Raw genomic sequence first — 18606 nt, forward strand, 5'->3', positions numbered from 1 at the left:
GGAATACAATCATCAAGAGTTTGGTTACATATGCTATATTCCTAGAGGATCAAACCTCCCAAAGTATAGTTCCCATAGATTTGACTCGCAAAGGATTTTTCAGTTGTCGTCAATGATGATGACGCAACTAACAATTATAAGATTCCTCCCATATAAATTGGACACTTTTAGTATTTAGCACCCAAAACTTGCTTGCAAAGAGTAAATTGAACGCCTTCAAACCATTATATAATATTTAAGAGGAAACTAGCAAGCCATTTCTATTGAAGATTGTGACTATGAAAGATTGCCCCTTATCACCTTACCATTTCATAGGCCCTACCCTTTAAACAAGACTTTTCTCATTATCAATCAGATTCAAAAGACCTCAATATTAGCCACCTCTGAGCTACAAAAATAGCTCTTAACTAACTCAATATGCCACCCTCTAGATGACAAATGAAGAAAGCTTTGATGTTCTATTTCATGAATTGATACCGACACTGTTATCAGTTTGGATACATGAGAACAGTGTCCATCTTAAACCGGTTTAACTCTCTCATCATTTCACATTTCAGAGTTCCAAATCACTTATGTTAAAAACGACAATTTTATTCCTAGCGAAGACTTAGTGAACAGTTAGCTGAATTTGTAAACTACACATTCAATCTCAATATATGCAAAGACAGATATGCCCTGCAGCCAGCTTCGAAACCATATACCCACGTTTCTGTATACACATTTCTGTTAAATGAAATTAGGCTACCTTTCTCGTTCCTTGAATTAGCTGCAAAATTGAATATTAGAACGTATATATTTCCTTTGCCATCTTCAAAACCTGTTTTTCTTCATAAACTGCTCCTACAAGAACTGAATCTCAAATATCCATGTCTCTAGCTGGAAACAATTCACTTGGGGACGACCTCCCATTTGATGCAATCATTTGTGATAAAGGAAGAGAATCCCGAAAATAAAGAAGCCAAACATCTGAAAGAAACACATCTTTGAAGTGAAACATAGCACTACTTAACTAGGAGAAAAAAAATCAGTGGAGGGACAAATTATACCATTGAAAAGCATGCACTGTAATAGGGATAAGCTGCCTGAATAAATCTCTCGTACTCATCATGCCTAAAAGGCCGTACTGGGATCTGGAGAACACACACACACACTCTCTCTCTCTCCCAATGATAACATTTCTTTCTCTCTCTTTCTCTCTTTCTCTCTCTATCAGTTGGAAAATATATAAGTGACTTAACTGGTTTGAGCAGATTAAGCAAGCCTCAAGCTGAACCAACCTGAGCTCAAACCAGTAAGAAACCTCAAGCCTAAACCGAGCCAAACTGAACCACCAAACGGCCAAACCATTTTAATGGTTAAATGGTTCCGTTTACACCTGAGTCGAACCGTTGCAAACTCCTCGCTCTTTCTCTCTCTCTATCAGTTGGAATGTAATGGTTAAATGGTTCCGTTTATGTCTGAGTCAACTCGTTGCAAACTCCTAGCTCTATGAACAAAAATGCACAACATGGATCTACAATGTATTAAAATGTTTACACTCCTCCCTTTGGTTGAGTGGCTCAAACTCCTGAAAAATTCATAGCGTAATTTGGGCTCAGCGAGGAAAAGACAAAGTTCACAACCTTCCTTGAGTTACTAGTACCAGGAGCCATTCTTTCTTTCTTTCCTCTGTTGGAAACAATTATGTTTCCGCTACTGGCTTCAACCCTTACAGTGCCATATTTTATGATTCCCTAAAGGGAAGTTTGATATTTGGAATTTTCATAAATCGCAAGAATATCATTCAGATCCAAGAAATTACTTAGTTGAACATTAATGTTTGTAAAACCCACCTCTTCTAATTAATTTATCTGTTGTTTTAGTAGTGAAGGCACTATTTGCTTCTCCTTACCTCATTTCATCACAATATTAGAAAGAATTGAGGTAAATATATTCTCTTGCCTTGTCATCTTCAGACATTGCCCCATATTATCATTATGCACGTCCCTAATGTCACACCGCACATGTCCAGCTCGGATGGGAAGAAGTTACTCCCTGCCTCCCTCTCTCAGAAGTATGCAGGATCCATGTTTCTTCTCGTTTTACAGCCATAAGAACATCTTAAACTCTATTCCAGAATCTCTGTACAACTATTACCAAGATTTCTTTCCTTTGGAGTTTGGTAAAAAGCACAGAATCCTTGGGTTTCTTTATTTTTTTAACCGCAATTATGATCTGTTTTCTCCCTATTCTTAAGTAATCGTTCTTGCCAATGCCTCTCTTTTACAACCAATAGGGTCACATTCACCTCGTACCTCATTTAACTTACATTTTTCACATGGAATTACTCCACACTTGTCAACTATGCAATAGGAAAGAATGTCAAATTTGGTGGCAGCGGTGCTCTCCAATTTGTGGCTATAGTCATGTTTTCATAAAATGGTGTTTTCCACGTTATTATTCAATCCTGCTCCCTTCTTGTGCTTATAGAATTCATAAATCTTTTGGGTTATCGCTTTCTACTTATGACAATGATACATGAGGAATTTTGGACTAGCACCCGCTTGATTGGCCATGATATTCAATTTCCTTGACATCTTTCAAGCTTTCAATCGTTCATGGGAGGGTTTGCAACCTGTGTCTTGTATTTCATCATGTGTCACATGCCAACTTCTAATGGTGCATTTCTCAAGTGCATTTTTTAAGGTTTTTATTGATTTTTTTTACTAGTCAGGGATTTGTATAGCAAGTTCAGATATTGTTGTACAGTCCAAGAAGTTCATGCACAAAGATATCCAAGTTCTTGAAGCTGAAATCAGTGATTAGCTACGTAACTTAAATAACAAAATCAAATCTTGGGCATGCATACTACACGATGTATATCTGTACATCCTGTTGCTCATTGTTTGAAGGGTGATCCTATCAGAGATTAGCTACGTAACTTAAATATCAAAATCAAATATTGGGCATGCATACTACACGATGTATTTCTGTACATCCTGTTGTTTATTGTTTGAAGGGTGATCCTATCAGAGATTAGCTACGTAACTTAAATAACAAAATCAAATCTTGGGCATGCATACTACACGATGTATATCTGTACATCCTGTTGTTTATTGTGTGAAGGGTGATCCTATCAGAGATTAGCTACGTAACTTAAATAACAAAATCAAATCTTGGGCATGCATACTACACGATGTATATCTGTACATCCTGTTGTTTATTGTTTGAAGGGTGATCCTATAATTGTGCTACATCCCCATTCAGGCTAGCAATCTGAAGACGTTCTCAACTAGGACACTCACACTACTGTTCTAAAGATCTCATAGAGTGAACTCACATACCATCACAAGGATAATAACAACATTTTTAAACAGCAATATCATCCTATTTTACTAATGCTGCTCATAAATTCCCAAGGTTCTGGCCCACATATTTGATGAGTGAAAGACTAGCGCAACCAAGTCTTGAAAGACAATCTAATACAGGCATTCAGGCATGCAATCAGAGAATTCTCCATTAGGATTCATACTACTCTTTCAACAACCTCATACACTGCACTCGCACGCCATCACAAGTATAGCACTTTTAAACTAGAACAATGTCATCCTATACTATGATGCTCAAATCATTCAAGGTTCTGGCCTACCTGTTTGCTCAGTGAAAGACCAGTGTAGCCAAGCCTGTTGTATTCCACTTTGAATTGGAACACTCCATATACATCAGGAACTTGAAATGATGTCGAGTATTGGCCCTGAGTAAGAAGCCATGCATGGATAAGAGAATGTAATCCTGAATATTCACATCCAAATCCATGTTTTGAGGAAATATTCTAATGCAGATTTACCTGGCCATTATGTTCCAATGTCTTCAAAACATAAGGGCTCATCATGTAGAACTGAACTTGGACATCATTGGCTTGATAAGGTTTCCAGTCTTTTCCACTCCATTCATATATTTCCAATGAGTATTCCTATGATAACCATCCACTCACATTAAATGAACATTAAGAAATAAATAAACAAGCAATAGGAGAGATAAAAACATGAAGTAATTCATTTTATGAGGCCAAAATGACCTACAAGACCAAAACATTTTTACAAATCTATAGAACTGGCATAATTGTATCTCATCCTAATAAGATGCTACCGGTCTATTAATAGACTACATGCCAATTTTGAGATGTCCCTTCAATATGCCACTTATTAAGATATTCTCGACCAAGCGAGTTATATTAGCATGTCTTACGACTTCTATGATGGATAATGACAGCTTCTATCTTTTAGAGATAGTGACTTGATCTGCAGTGCCTTGATCTGCTCTCAGCTCCCTTCAAACTAGTATCAAACCACACGACGATCAGCACAATAGGTCACGTTTTCGAAATACGTGACAGTCAATGCAACAGGTCATGTTTTAAGAGGTTATAATCGGTTATAATTGCATCAGATTTGCTAATTTCATATCAGTGATGCCAATCATGATGAATAATATAGGAATGAAGTGCAGTTCAGTAGGGCGTTTGTTTTGGGTACAACAGCAACCCATCGTACCCTACCCTACACAACAGCTTGCCTTTGTCCAAGTAGGGGTCCTAAGTGGCATGTTATGGTTTTCCCCCCATTCCTTGGAAAGAGTTAGCCTCCAGTTTAAGTGGGAAATACTAATCATTATAGCCACTTTTGTATCTGTACCCCCTGGGATAATCAGGTGGGTTATTCACACCCAGTTTTGATGTAGCCACTATTTTTCAATTTATTCTCTTCTTTCAAGGTTTCAACATGATAGGTCACATTTTCAAATCAAGCAGCAACAATCAGCACAGATCACTACAAGTTAATGCAAGCAAGAGACAGGCAGGGGGATGCAACAGTCAGCGCAGTGCACTACACATCAACGCAAACAAGATACAGGCAACAGGCAGCAGTTCCTCAGGTTTTCCCACACATGGATTCTCTGCAAGCAAACCCATTACACACTGACAGGAATTCACAAGCTTAGGGCCTGCATTTGCTTAATATTTTGGTCATTTTTCTTTGGCTAAAAATTATGGTTGGTAGACGTGATAGCAGCCATCTCATGCACATCATGAAGCTTGAGGGTGCACACAATTTCTATATGAGGAAAAAGCAATGCTACAATATCTTGTTGCAGTAGGCAAACCATATCAAGGTCGAAGGGGCAAAGCCTACAGATATGGATGAAGACTCGACCATTGAGCTATCAAAGTTAATTGATTGGCTTATGGATTTGTGCATGTAAGAGGGCACATCCATGTCAATTCACTTGAGTGAGTTTAACTCTATTTTCAACCAGTTGTTGGTTGCTTGACATTTGTAATTGATGATGAGTTTAGGTTTTGACAATCTGCCTATATTATTTAAACTAGACTATAGGCATTGTATGACTAGAAGTATGCAGGTAACAACGTTCATTGGGTGAAAAACCTTATAGATTTGCACAAGAAATTCATCATTGATGATGATTTTAAGTAACAATCGGCAACGATTTGGTTCCATTCCATTCGAGGGTGTCAAACTCGAACCATTTCAAAAAATTGAAACTTAAAACCAAACCACAAATCGTTTAAACCAAAACCAAACCAAATAATTTAAGAGATTTTCAAACCGTTAAAACCCTTAAAACCGTGGTTTTGTAGTTTGGTCAAAATCAAAATATCAATTTTTATTTTTAATTTTTTAAGTTTTTCAAAATTTAGAATTTTTCTCAAAATGTCAAAATTAGTCTTAAGAATGCAAACGTTGTTCAAAAAATTATTCAAGAAAATATTTAAGAAAATAAGCAAGTGTCAACTCTAAACCTTCAAACCATTTAAACCAGAAACCGTTAAGTAGATAGAGGCTCAAACCAAACCAAACCTTTGGCCCCCACAACGAGCTGAAACCGAAACCGAAACCGAAACCGAACCATTTACAAAAACCTGAACCTAAACCGAACTGAAGCGAAGTATTTAAAACCGTTAATCCCTTAAGCTGTGGTTTCGATGTTCGGTTCGGTTCGGTTCAAACCGAACCATTGCCAATTGCTAATTTTAAGTCTAAATTTTTGCTTTGCAATTTGCCAAAGAGCTAGGATATATTTAGGACTACTATGAGCAATTCAAATGTGATGCTTTTGTATGCTGATGGAGAAAGTTCACTATTGATAGCCTGAAGTACAGATTTCACCTTGTCTTGTAAAGTTTGTATAACTCATAAGCTTTGCAACTCCATTTTGGGGTGGATTATGAGGGCAATGACCTCCCTCTTTATCCCTTTGCTATCACAAAATACTTGAAAGGTCTTGGACACATATTCCCCACTATTGTCTGTTGGGAATAAAGGGCCATCGTGCCTTTTATTAGTGCACGAGTGTGAACGCACTCGTAGCATTCTTTTGACTTGTATATACATAATATCTAAAAACCAAAAACCAAAGACAGCATGCATCTCTCTCTCCCTTTGTCTCTCACTCACTCTCTCTCCCTCTCTGTTTTTGACCTAAACCCTAATCCTCATGCTGCCTTCAAACTGGTATCAGAGCAGAGTTTCGGGTTTTTTGCAGAGCAGAGTCTAGGGTTTTCTGCAAAGCAAGTCACATTTTCTACAGAGCAAGTTTGGTCCTCTGTTTGGGCTAAGAAATCATGACTAGCAACAGTGACAATAGCCACCTTATGCACATCAAGAAGCTTGAGGGTGCACATAATTTTGCGGTTTAGAAAAAGCAATGCAACAACATCCTACTGCAAAAGAAGCATGCAAAGCCTATTAAAGTCAAAGGGGTAAAGCCTACAAATATGGACGAAGATGATTGGCAAGAGTTGAACGAGCTTGCACGATCGACTATTGAGTTGTCGATTTCTGATGCCTTGCTTTTTAGTATCAAAGGTTTGGATTCCGCCTATTCTATATGGACTAGACTAGAGGAACTGTATGCCCAAAAGATGGCAGCTAGCAAAGTTTATTGGCTTAAGAAACTTATGGATTTGCGTATGACAGAGACACCTACGTCAACTCACTTGAGTGAGTTCAATTCCATTTTCCGCCAGCTGGTTGCCTTGAAATTCATCATTGATGATGAGTTTAAGGCCACATTTTTACTTTGCACCTTGCCAAAAAGTTGGGATACTTTCAGGACTGCTATGAGCAATTCAAATGTGATGCTTCTTTATGCCCGTGTAGAGAGTTCTCTACTCATGGAAGAGATGAGTCGGCAAAACAATGCATCCAATAAGTCCTCTAGTGCGTTGCATATGAGGGGTAGGTCACAACAAAGAGGCAAATCTGATAGTTATGGTCGTAGTAAATCACGTGGTAAAGATGTAGAATGCCATCACTATGGCAAAAAGGGTCACTTTAAACGTGATTGTTTCAAATGGAAGAAAGAGCAAGGAAAGGGCAAGAAGATAGATGATTTCATAGAAGAAAAGAGAGACATTTAACCGAGGAAAGGCAATACTAAAATTGAAGAGATGAATGTAGTCACTCATGATAGTGATAGTGGAAATGATGTACTCTTTGTTTCATCATGCCATAGAGAACATGCTTTACTTGCAGATACGGATGGTGACATGCACACTTGGATACTCGATTCCGGTGCTTCTTTTCACATCACCCCTCATCGTGAGTGGTTTTCAGATTACACAAGGTGTCGACATGGTGTTGTCCATCTTGGGGACAACTATGCATGTGAAATTGCAGGTATTGGCACTGTGCAATTACAGTTTCAGCATGGTTCTGCTTTCACACTTCAGCATGTACGGCATGTACCTCAACCTCAGCTCAAGAAGAGCTTGATTAGCACAAGACAGCTAGATGATGATGGATTTCACACAACCTTTGGTGATGGGAAATGGAAGATTTGTAAGGGATCTAGAGTTATTGCCAAGGGTAGTAAAAGAGATATTTTGTATCCTCTCCATGTATCTAGTGTGAGTGACCATGTTGTTTGCCATAACCGAGCAGCCTAGTGTTTCTTTGTGGCATGGCCGGTTGGGACACATGAGTGAAACTAGTATGAAAGTATTGTCTCGTTTGGGTTACTTGCCATGTCTTCGTTATGCTGATTTTGAACATTGTGATCATTGCATTTATGGTAAACATGTACAAACATCTCATAAAAAGTCTCTTTCGCTGAAGTCGTCCCCGCTTGAGTTAGTACATTCAGATGTATGTCAGATGCCAGGGCTATCATTCGGGGGAAAGAAAATACTTAGTCACTTTTGTCGATGATGCTACACGGAAGGTATGGATTTACCCTATTTGTAGCAAGGATGAAGTGCTCGACAAGTTTCGAACATTTTTGGCATCAGTTGAGAATCAAATTGATAAGACACTTAAGCGTCTTCACTCTAACAATGGTGGGGTGAAATGGGGGTATAGATTGTGGGATCCCGAGAAAAGAAAAATAGTACGCAGCAATGATGTTATCTTCCAGGAAAATCGCATGCATAAACAACCCCAAAAGATTGAGGAAGTACGTAGGGTTGTATTCCGAGAAGAAATACCTTTTAGACAGGAAAATGTGCCCGCTGTACAGCAGCAAACACCTGCTGTAAACTTACCTGCAAATGCAGAAAATGAGGTTGGAAATGATCAGCCAGCCTTTGCCAATAATGATGAGCCACCAAATGTGCAGGAACAGCTAGAACAGCAAGCTGTGAATGCTGATTTGCAGGCTGAAATGCCTGGACTGCAAATTGAAAATGATGATTTGCAGGCTCAACAGCTACCAAACAGTGAGCATTGGGTTAGGAGATCGTCTAGAGTTACTAGAAAGCCTAACAGATTTGTTCTTGATGAAAACAGTGTGACTGATTATGTCATGGTAACTGATTGTGGCGAACCAACTTGCTTCAAGGAAGCAATGGACAGACAGGACAATAAGAAATGGTATAAAGCCATGTTGTCAGAGATGGAATCTCTTAAGAAAAATGACACTTGGGATTTGGTGCAGTTGCCTAAAGGGCAGAAAACATTTCCATGCAAATGGGTTTATAAAATGAAGGTCATTTCTGATTCCTCGCCAAAGTACAAAGCAAGATTGGTTGCAAAAGGATACAAGCCAGAATATGGAGTTGATTTTGATGAGATCTTCTCGCCTGTAGTCAAGATGACTACATTAGGAATCATTTTGGGCTTAGTTGCAGCTGATTGTGGCATTCCGAAAATAGTCCATGGCAGTGACATTATCTTCTGAGATAATCGCATGCATAAACAGCGTGTAAAGATTGAGGAGGTTCGTAGGGTTGTAGTCCTAAAAGAAATACCTTTTAGACAGCAAAATGGGTCCATTGTACAGGGAAGTACCTGCTGTAAAAGTACATGCAGAAAATGATGCTGGAAATTATCAGCCCGCCATTGCCCATAATGATGAGCCACCAAATGTACAGGAACATCCAGGACAACAAACTGTTAATGCTGATTTGCAGGCTGAAATGCCAGGACGGCAAGTTGAAGATGATAATTTGCAGTCTCAAAAACCAGCAAACAATGATCATTGGGTTAGGAGATCGTCTATTGCTACTAGACAGCCTGACAGATATGTTCCTGGTGTAAATAATGTGGCTGATTATGTCATGACGACAGGCTGTGGTGAACTGTTTTGCTTCAAAGAAGCCATGGACAGACAAGAGACAGCAACTCTTGAAAAAAGTGGCACTTGGGACTTGGTGCATTTGACTAAAGGACAGAAAACATTTCCATGCAAATGGGTTTACAAGATGAAGGTTACATCTAGTTCCTTGCAAAAGTACAAAGCAAGATTGGTGTGAAGGGATACAAGCAGTAATATGGAGTTGCAGCTCAAGATTGGAGCTCATAGAAATGCATGTAAAAACTGCTTTTTTACATGGTGATCTGCATGAAGAAAAATATATACAGTAGCCTGAAGGGTTTGTGGTAAAAGACGAAGAGACGATAGTCTGTAAGCTCAAAAGGAGATAGTAACAGTTAAAACAAGCCCCAAGATAATGGTACCTTACAGACAATCTTTGCTTTGCCCAAGATGTATGCTATGGTTGCTACATGTATTGGCATTGCTTTCGCAGTGGGAGTGGTTAGCAGGTACATGACAAAAGTATTATGAGATGCCTCAAAGGCACAATGGATTTGTGCCTCAGCTTTGGAAAGCAGAAGCCACCATTGGCTTACAGATGCAGACTATGCTGATCATGTGGACTGCAGATAGTCCACTTCTGGGATGCATGTTCACAGGAGGAGCAGTCTCTTGGATCTCCAGGCTACAGAAGTGTGTTGCATTGTCTACTAGAGAGGCAGAGAATGTCGCTGCCATTGAGGCATGCAAGGAGGCTTTATGGATTTCTGGGAGTTCTTTGCATCATAGAGTTGCATGTCCTTCATGGTGACAATCATATTGTCTCATGCTAGCAAGAAATCCTGTCTTTCATGCAAAGAAGAAGCACATACAGGTGAAGTATCACTTCATCAGAGATGTATTTAACAGCAAGAGCATTGAGCTTGTCAAATGGCATACAGATGATAAGCCTGCAGATCTTCTCAAGAAGGGTGTTCCAGCAGAGCTGTTTGCTCATTGCTAACAAATGGTGGGAGTTGGATATATGTATTTCAGCTTTGTACATACTTAGACTTGATTGATCCTTTCTCATCTCAAGTCACATTGCCTTTAGGTGGGAGGTTGTTGAGAATAAAGGGTCATCGGCATTCTATGTGCACAGGTGTGAACACACCCTTAGGACACCTAGTTTCATATACATATCAATCTAAAAAGACCTTAAGGAAACAGAATCCTATTGTTTCCAAAACGACAGTGGCCCTCTTCTTCTGTTTTTCTCTCTCTGCAGTTCTGTCTGTCTGTGCATGTAATCCAGCAGTGCCCTGATCTCCTCTTAGCTCCCTTCAGGTTGCCTTGTCTGTTGGAAGGTGTGTTCCACTGTTCCTTAACAGTTTCTCTCAGTAGCATCAACATTCATGCAAGAAGAGTTCCAAGCATGTATGATCCCCAAAGTTCATGATATTTCCCAAGGGCAACAACTCCAAGGCGTTCCCTAAAGAGGCAATCATTTGGTTCCATCCCTTCATATCTCCCTGTCTCTATCCACTATTGGTGTGATGATATCAAATCTGTCTAACTATTCTGTGTATGCTATCTGAGAGGCTGTTATCCATTGGCTGGGGTTGGTGACAAACTTATCCGGAGATATATAGGAAATTGCCCTTGTAATGTTCCATCCTTCTGTTCTTAAGAGAAAATGAACAGGGGACAAAAAACAAGATGCCCAATGCTAGCCAGATAGATGGACACTAAGCTAAGAATAATAACTTTTATACACAGAATAAGAAAGTGCTCGACATGAGCATATCCACAACAGACATTGAGAGAAGGTAATGATTAAGATAAGTTTGCATTTAAATAATAAATTGATATTGCATCATTTCAAGAAACGTATTACATGTGGTCAATATGCTTAATGGTTTTTAAGACTTCAGTCAACAAGATAAGACTAAATCGTAGAACACCTGAGTACATATTCAAACTATGAGATCTAACATACCAGATGGTCACTGATGCGATACATTGATGGTTCTTTTACTTGTCCAAATTTATGATGATGAACATTGACAGCCTGTAGCTTCAAAAATATGTCAACTTGTTGAAAACAAAAAAAGAATGGTGCAAACTAAATTGACATAGATTTAGACCTTCAGATGACCCCGTTCATGGAAAACCCATTTGCTGAGCTCAATTGCAAATTGAGCATTGCCAGACTTTTCATATCTATAGGCAATGCCAAAACATATCTATCATATCATTAATATCACACTGCTGAATTCAAGGAAAAAAATTTATAACAAGCACACCTTTCAGCACTTCCATGTTTTTCTACTGGTGACATGAAGAATCTGCAATGGGACAAGCAAATATAATTGACTACTCAGAGAAATTCAAACCAATAAGATTAAAAAGACATATACAGCCTAGCTGTTAGTTATTGACATACTTGTTGCTGAATAGAGACAAAGATCCAGAGATTAAGATGCGTGCATTATTCCTTGCCTGTAGATAAGAACAAAATAGAACACTATATATCCAGATATACTGTAGCCAGCTTTAAATAAAGATTCAAAAAAATGGGTGAACATCGTAAAAGGTCCTATGACAAACAAAGACACATGCATAAAGTTCAACACAACATGATATCATCTATATATCCTACTAGTCACTTGCAACTTTTACAAACATTTGGTGCTAAAAAAATACCTAGACATATTAAAGTATTCTGGAGTTCATAACAGATAAATAGTTAAGCACAAACAAGCTTTAAATCACCTGTACAATTGAGACCAAGCCAATGGATGAGCCTGTCAATGCAGGTGGATCTCTTAGCTGTTCTCTAGGGTTTGCAGAGTAGGCTGAAGCAGAAGCAAATAAGACTTTGATAACCTGAGCATAATCAAGAAATAAACCATTTTGAAATGTTGGTGGGAGTCTCTCTTTCACAAGAGAAACAATACATCAGATGAAAAAGTTCTAAGTTTTACCAAACTATTTGTAGGTGCCACAGTATGCGCAACACCACGGAAAAGTACTGGAGCCTGTCAGACAAGTTAAAACAAGCAGATATACAAGCGAATTATACAACAAACTATAATCAATTTTAGTATGTGATAATCTCATACTAAAATTACAGAGCTCCTAAATTTACTAAAGACACCAAATTATAAATTCAAACAGATTGTGGGCCCCCCACCTGGATGACTTTATCCCCCAAAATCACAGGAGAATCGAGAAGCAAGTCTGAGGCTATCAATGTATGGTCCATTTCGCTTTTCGATACAGCAAAATTTAAGTGATCAATTACTACAGCATTAGGATCCTGAAAAAGTTGCAAGGCGATCTTTCATAATCCAATAAAAAATGCTGTGAAATATGTGAAGAGAAGAAAAAAAAATTATCAGTTTGCACAGATTATATATACCTCATCAAATTCTACTCCACATTCGTTCGCAAGATCTCGAATAACATCAGACATGCCCCCATCTGCTGCTAGAATCAAATCTCTTCCAGAATCTACAAAATCTAAGATCCCAGCAACATCCACAGATCCTCCAAAATCTGTCCAAGTTGTATCACAGCCACCAATATAATTTCTTAATAGAGATCCACATACATTATTTCACACACTGTTTATACACAAAACATGCTCAAGTTATATACACCTTGCATAGAAATTATTTGCCTTCAAGACTTATGCAAAACCAAATACATTCTCATGTTTTATATAGAAACAACGAAAAACAAATATCTCTCCTTATCTAGATCTAGCAGCATAACCCTGGTAAACCCAAAATTATTTATGTATCTGCCCTATATAGAGCTCCCCATATGTATACAGAAAAAACACAGGTTCTTATCGGGCTTATCTAAAGATCCACATTTTTTACAAAGAGAATAATAAAATTCTATCCTTGACTATGTCGATTTGAATGGACAAGGAGATCCCACATTAATTATTTATCTTTTCATATGAAATGAATGATAAACATCTTTATAGAGAAAAAACGACATTCCTCCTTGCATGTATGGAGAAGAATGACTGAAATAATACCGCAAAAATCACTTACTTTCTTCAGCGGGAGAAAACAAGACAAGCCCATCGAAGAGATACTCTCCATATTTCTTCAAAGCGAGGGATGGGTCCGATGAGAGCTTAAAATCAAGCTCATAACCACGATCTGCAGATCAGAAAAGAACAAAAATCAGAGAAAATAGAGAGAGAAAAGCTTTAAAAAAAAGAACCCTGGGAGTGGGAGAAGAAGATTACCTAACAGAGAGTTGAAGAAGATGGAGTGAGAAGATTTGAGGGCAAAATCATCTATGAGGACCAAGAGGCGAGGATGCATAGATCTATCCAGTGACAGAGAAAGACAGAGAGAAGGAAGAAGACGGAGAATTAGGAAGGAAACGAGAGAGAAACTGAGAAGGCGAGGTGCCATCGCCAGGGCTGGTTCGTCCTGTCCTTCTTCGAACACAGAACAGAACAGAACAGAACAGAGCAGAGCAGAGAGAAAGAAAGAGAAGAGGAGGGGAGGGGCAAAGTGATAGATATGTGCAGTATGTAGATACATATACAAAATACATACATACATAGACGAAGTACAGGGCGGCGAAAGAAGTAGCGCTCCAAATTCTACACTCTGTGCTTGCTGCTACGCTACAAGACTAGACTAGACTACAAACACACTATAGTGTGTACATACATTGTAGATAGAGTCGTGGAGAGAGGAGTGTTGGTAGTAGGGTGTTGTTGGTTTCTTCGGTTCTCCAAGGCAAGGGCAGGGGCAGGGGCATGGGCTTGCGGAAGGATGTGGATTCATCCGATTGAACAGAGCACGGGGAAAGAAGTAGTAGTGCTTGATTGAGAGATCCAATTTCTACACTCTACTGCTACATACACCCACACATATACACACTACGAGGAGGAGTAGGAGAAGGAGTGCGTCAGTAGTGTGTTTGTTTCTTCGGTTTTCAGGGGCAGGGCAAGTAGGGGGGGGATTAGGGAAGGACATGGAAGTTAAAAGTTGAAAGCAAGAGTCACCCAACTTCCCTCCCACACACACCAAATGCCCTCCAACTCCTAAGGGCAAACAAATGAGAGCATGCTTTTGTCACTAAGCTTATTATTATTATTTATGGATTCATTCACTTGGCTCCTTATGAAAACTCCCAAGTTTCTCCGTTACTTTCTCTTCGATGGGGGTGAGAGTGACTAGTAGCATCCTCAAGGAGGACGAGGTATTGCAGGACTTTCATCATCCTTCCAATACAATAATACATAGCACATTCAAGATAGCTCGATGCTCGCCCCTTAATGTTCCTTTGGGACTCGGCGAGCTTCTAAAAGGAACTATTTGTGCCATAAAGGGAGTAATAGCTCTCAATAAGATATCGTTTTTTGTTGTTTCCATTATATATGTGTTGTAATTGTGATCATATGTGTTTTTTATCATGAGTTTTAATAAAGTCTTCTACATTGGCAGGAGTAGTAAAAAGTCTTCTATATTGTCAATCACAACTACTCCTACAACAAATAGGTACGTGACATAAGTGTGTGACCCTATGCTCCTCATCTAGGTTTGTCAATTTATTTAGCATGGAGGAGAGGATTGGTTCACTAATGACAAGAGTGTTCCCCCAAAACAAAATTATACGACATAGACTCCATTCTATACAAGCTTAGGGGATCTCGATGTGGTGATGACATTACATATAATTTGAGAAATCATCTAGCTTCAACAATGCCCATAAGTAGATTGGTTAGATGAATGCCACTAAGTGATGGATTAGCAATCAATAGGTAAATATATGACATTGTAATGTGTACAAGTTAGTATGGACATACACCTAACAATTTCATAATAGAATATATGTGACTTATGTCCAAGTTAAAGGCAATCTTGGAGAACTATGAGTTCCATTTGAGATTTTATAAAAGGTGTTGCCATTCTTTTCCCCACATCAATCTAAAAATACATTTTAAGTAATATGTTAATACATCACCACGTTTGTTCATTTATGGCTTGGAAATACCACATTTCATGGCTATTTGCATATATGTGTCGTGAAGACTATGCAATTGGAGGGTAATGCCATGAATATTCTAATTTTTCATACTTGACATGTATTCTAAATGTGACTTACTTGAAGATGCAAAGGAGATGTTTGATTTGTTGTATGTTCGAGATGTTGTCTCCTGGAATGTTCTTTTGATATGATATGTTTAACATGGTCTAGGTGAGCAAGTCTTGTTGTTTCAAGCAAATACAACAAGATGGTGTATCTTTACTCCAACATCATTAGTTTCTAACGTGAGAGCTTGTACAATCTTAGAGGCATTAGATCAAAGGTGAATTGTACATGTAGAAATTTCTCAAGAAGGTGCCTCACTTGAAAAATCTCAGGATATTTTGGTATAGTGTTTAGTGCTTTTGTGGACATGTGTGCCAAATGTGGCTCACTTGAAGAAGTTCTAGATATTTTTGATAGTCTTCATGTTCATGATATTGTGACATGGACCACACTAATTGTTGCTTATTTTGAGCATGGGCATGGTGAGGAAGCCCTATACTGCTTTGTGGAAACACAGGGCAGGTAATGAGGGCAAAGATTTCCATAATGATGATGTTATGTAGGGTTTCAATAATGATTCTTTCATTGGCAACATTTTAGTGGATCATGCTCTTCATTGTTACTTGAAATGCAAGAACAAGGGTTGGCACCAAATAATATGGCTATGGTGTGGTGACATTTGGGATGATACTTGGACTATTGTTGCAACAAATGGTAGTCTTTTAGCTCAATTTAAGCATACATTACATATTTAACATATGCAACTCTATAGAAATTTTGAGTAGTGATGAAAATTTGAATACAAAAGGCTTATTGCAAAGTTGAGGTTTGTTTTGGCAATGTGGAAACAAAGTTATTATGGTAGCTCAATGCTGGCTTTGTATGCAACAAGGCTTAAAAATCCTATCATGGCAGTGAGCATGGGCTTTTATTCATGATTCATGTTATTGCCACCATAGTATCTCATTCACTCTAGTCAACCAAACCATCAAACCACAACACATTTCATGCATGAGTTCTCTAACATCTACACCCGACATGTTCAAGCCCATCTCTCCTCTCTTGATTCTTCCTTGCCTTTAGGGAACCTCACTACATAACTCACACACATCCTTCACTCCGTAGCAATTAGTAGCTTCCCATACACGAAAACACTCCAATCAAAGTGGAATAGGGTCTACGCCACATAATAGGTGGTATGATGAGGATTGTGGAGACTTGTATAGACAACTTAAAGTATCGCAACTTAGTGGTACTATTTCCTTAGTACAGGCTCGCAAAGAGATGCGCAAGATGACACGTCGTAAAAGACGAGCGTGAGAACTCTACCACATGCTCATGAGTGGGGATTGTGCCCTTACATGGAAGAGACTACGGGAATCGAGACCACAAACACCCATCGAGGATCCCAACACTTCGCACACATATACAAAGAGACTCTACCATGTCCCGAACCAACCACTCATTCCCATATGTAAAGAATAGTATGCGGAAGCAAGTAGAAAATCGATGACAAAAAAATACGCAGGTTTAATGGAGAGCTTGAATATACGTAGTACGCGGGAGAGAGAGAGAGAGAGAGAGAGAGAGAGAGAGAGAGGACACAAGACTCTATTCAGAAAATAACAGTTCTCTATAATACTCTGTACATCGTATGTGTTCAGTGAACACTTTTATACAAGTCTATACGGATTGACAGAAGTACGGTGTACTTCAATGCTCACACAAGCGTCTTACACTAACTACGAGACATTAACTACCTAGTAGTCTAGGCTGATACTAGGCTTCCGGTTACTGATGGATCCGACTAACCGACTCCCCAGCTCACCAGCTCACTTGCTCACCGACTCACTTGCTCACCGGCTCACTTCCAGATGTCGATCCGGTGTCGTGAAGATCTGTCACTAGGCGCGGATCGTGAGGCGGAACCGCCGGGGTTCTGGACCGGAAGGATTCGAAGTTTACGCTAGTTTTAGTGAGAAAGTATTTAAGATAGAGTGAGAGAGATTGATTTGGCGAGAGAGAGATAATGAAATAAAGATTTAAATATTGATTCTAGATTTGAGAGAGAAGATACATTAACAATAGGGTTACAAGTTTCTTATTTGATTATCCCAAAATTTTACATCAGTCCTTTCATCTTTTCCCTCCCCTCTTTTATAGATGCCCTCATGCATGTGAGGGTACAAGACATGCATAAAATGCATGTTTGTTATTTGGCGCTCATGTATTATATGTGGTGCATGATAACCATGCCACTCATTTTAGCTCTCATGTATGAGAATTTACATGTAAAGTTATGATGATAAAAATATAATTTTAAGAAAACGTGTTGGCTTAGTGGTAAGTCTATTGACTCTTAACTTGGAGGTGCAAGGTTTAAATCCTTTCTTTCCCTCCTTGTGTATATGTATGTATATTTATTTATCCATCTAGCCGTTGGTCAACTGATGCCGGCTCACCAACTCCGTCGTCAGTCCGGTTTTGGCCAACCAAAACCTTTGAAAGTAGCCAAGCCATACCCATTCATCCAATAGCTTAGTTCAAGTTACCTTTAACTCTTTATGCTCCACACATAAACACAAAGATAATAGATTTTGTTGTACATTATATATGGTGAGATCCTTATTTATCCTGTCTATGTGGGATATCTCACAATTTTATTTTTCTCTTTGTCTTTGCAAAACTTCCTACACACATAAGTTGACACTTAGATGTCCGTTTCTTATGTAGTAAAAAGTGCATCCAAAAGCTCTTCAAGACCTCCATCTTTTTGTAGTTTTATGTGATTTTCACACCATTTTCGAAAATCTTTACGACATCTACCCCCACCAAACTGCACGTCCTTTGGTACATGACAAGAAGAGAGAGTGTGAGATTTCGGCTACGGTGATTAATCAGAATCCTCCACGTCCTCATTCACATCCGTCGTACTATCTTCATCGTCGAAGTGATCGAGGTCAGGATCCTCGTCTTATCTTTTCTTTAAAAACCTTTACTCTTTTTCCCGCAATGGGT

General features: G+C 38.8%; 1 protein-coding gene across 1 annotated transcript; it reads right to left on the reverse strand.

Moving 5' to 3' along the window:
• Positions 1-513: 513 nt before the first annotated feature.
• DGL1 (dolichyl-diphosphooligosaccharide-protein glycosyltransferase 48kDa subunit family protein) lies at positions 514-14018 on the reverse strand. The gene is made up of 14 exons (XM_087317841.1): positions 13784-14018; positions 13584-13694; positions 12938-13074; positions 12710-12835; positions 12501-12554; positions 12289-12402; positions 11960-12015; positions 11820-11861; positions 11661-11736; positions 11513-11584; positions 3827-3952; positions 3629-3733; positions 1047-1130; positions 514-966 (listed from the first exon to the last, which is right to left on the reverse strand). Exons 1-14 carry the CDS (start codon positions 13953-13955, stop codon positions 919-921), a joined length of 1323 nt encoding a protein of 440 aa, XP_087173967.1. The 5' UTR covers positions 13956-14018; the 3' UTR covers positions 514-918.
• Between the last annotated feature and the right edge of the window lie 4588 nt (positions 14019-18606).

Source organism: Azolla caroliniana, unplaced genomic scaffold (genome assembly GCF_043228905.1).
Source record: "Azolla caroliniana isolate FFs.n. ecotype wild unplaced genomic scaffold, voAzoCaro1.0.p SCAF_4, whole genome shotgun sequence".
In the NCBI taxonomy this organism is placed as follows: domain Eukaryota; kingdom Viridiplantae; phylum Streptophyta; class Polypodiopsida; order Salviniales; family Salviniaceae; genus Azolla; species Azolla caroliniana.

Bases quoted from the DNA above. Each gene is read 5' to 3' on its own strand.
- DGL1 (XM_087317841.1), bottom strand. From the start codon at position 13,955: ATGGCACCTCGCCTTCTCAGTTTCTCTCTCGTTTCCTTCCTAATTCTC. The intron at 12,016-12,288 runs GTGATTTAAAGC...TCTTATCTACAG, and splicing joins GCTTGGTCTCAATTGTACAG to GCAAGGAATAATGCACGCAT. The intron at 11,737-11,819 runs GTGTGCTTGTTA...CATTGCCTATAG, and splicing joins AAACATGGAAGTGCTGAAAG to ATATGAAAAGTCTGGCAATG.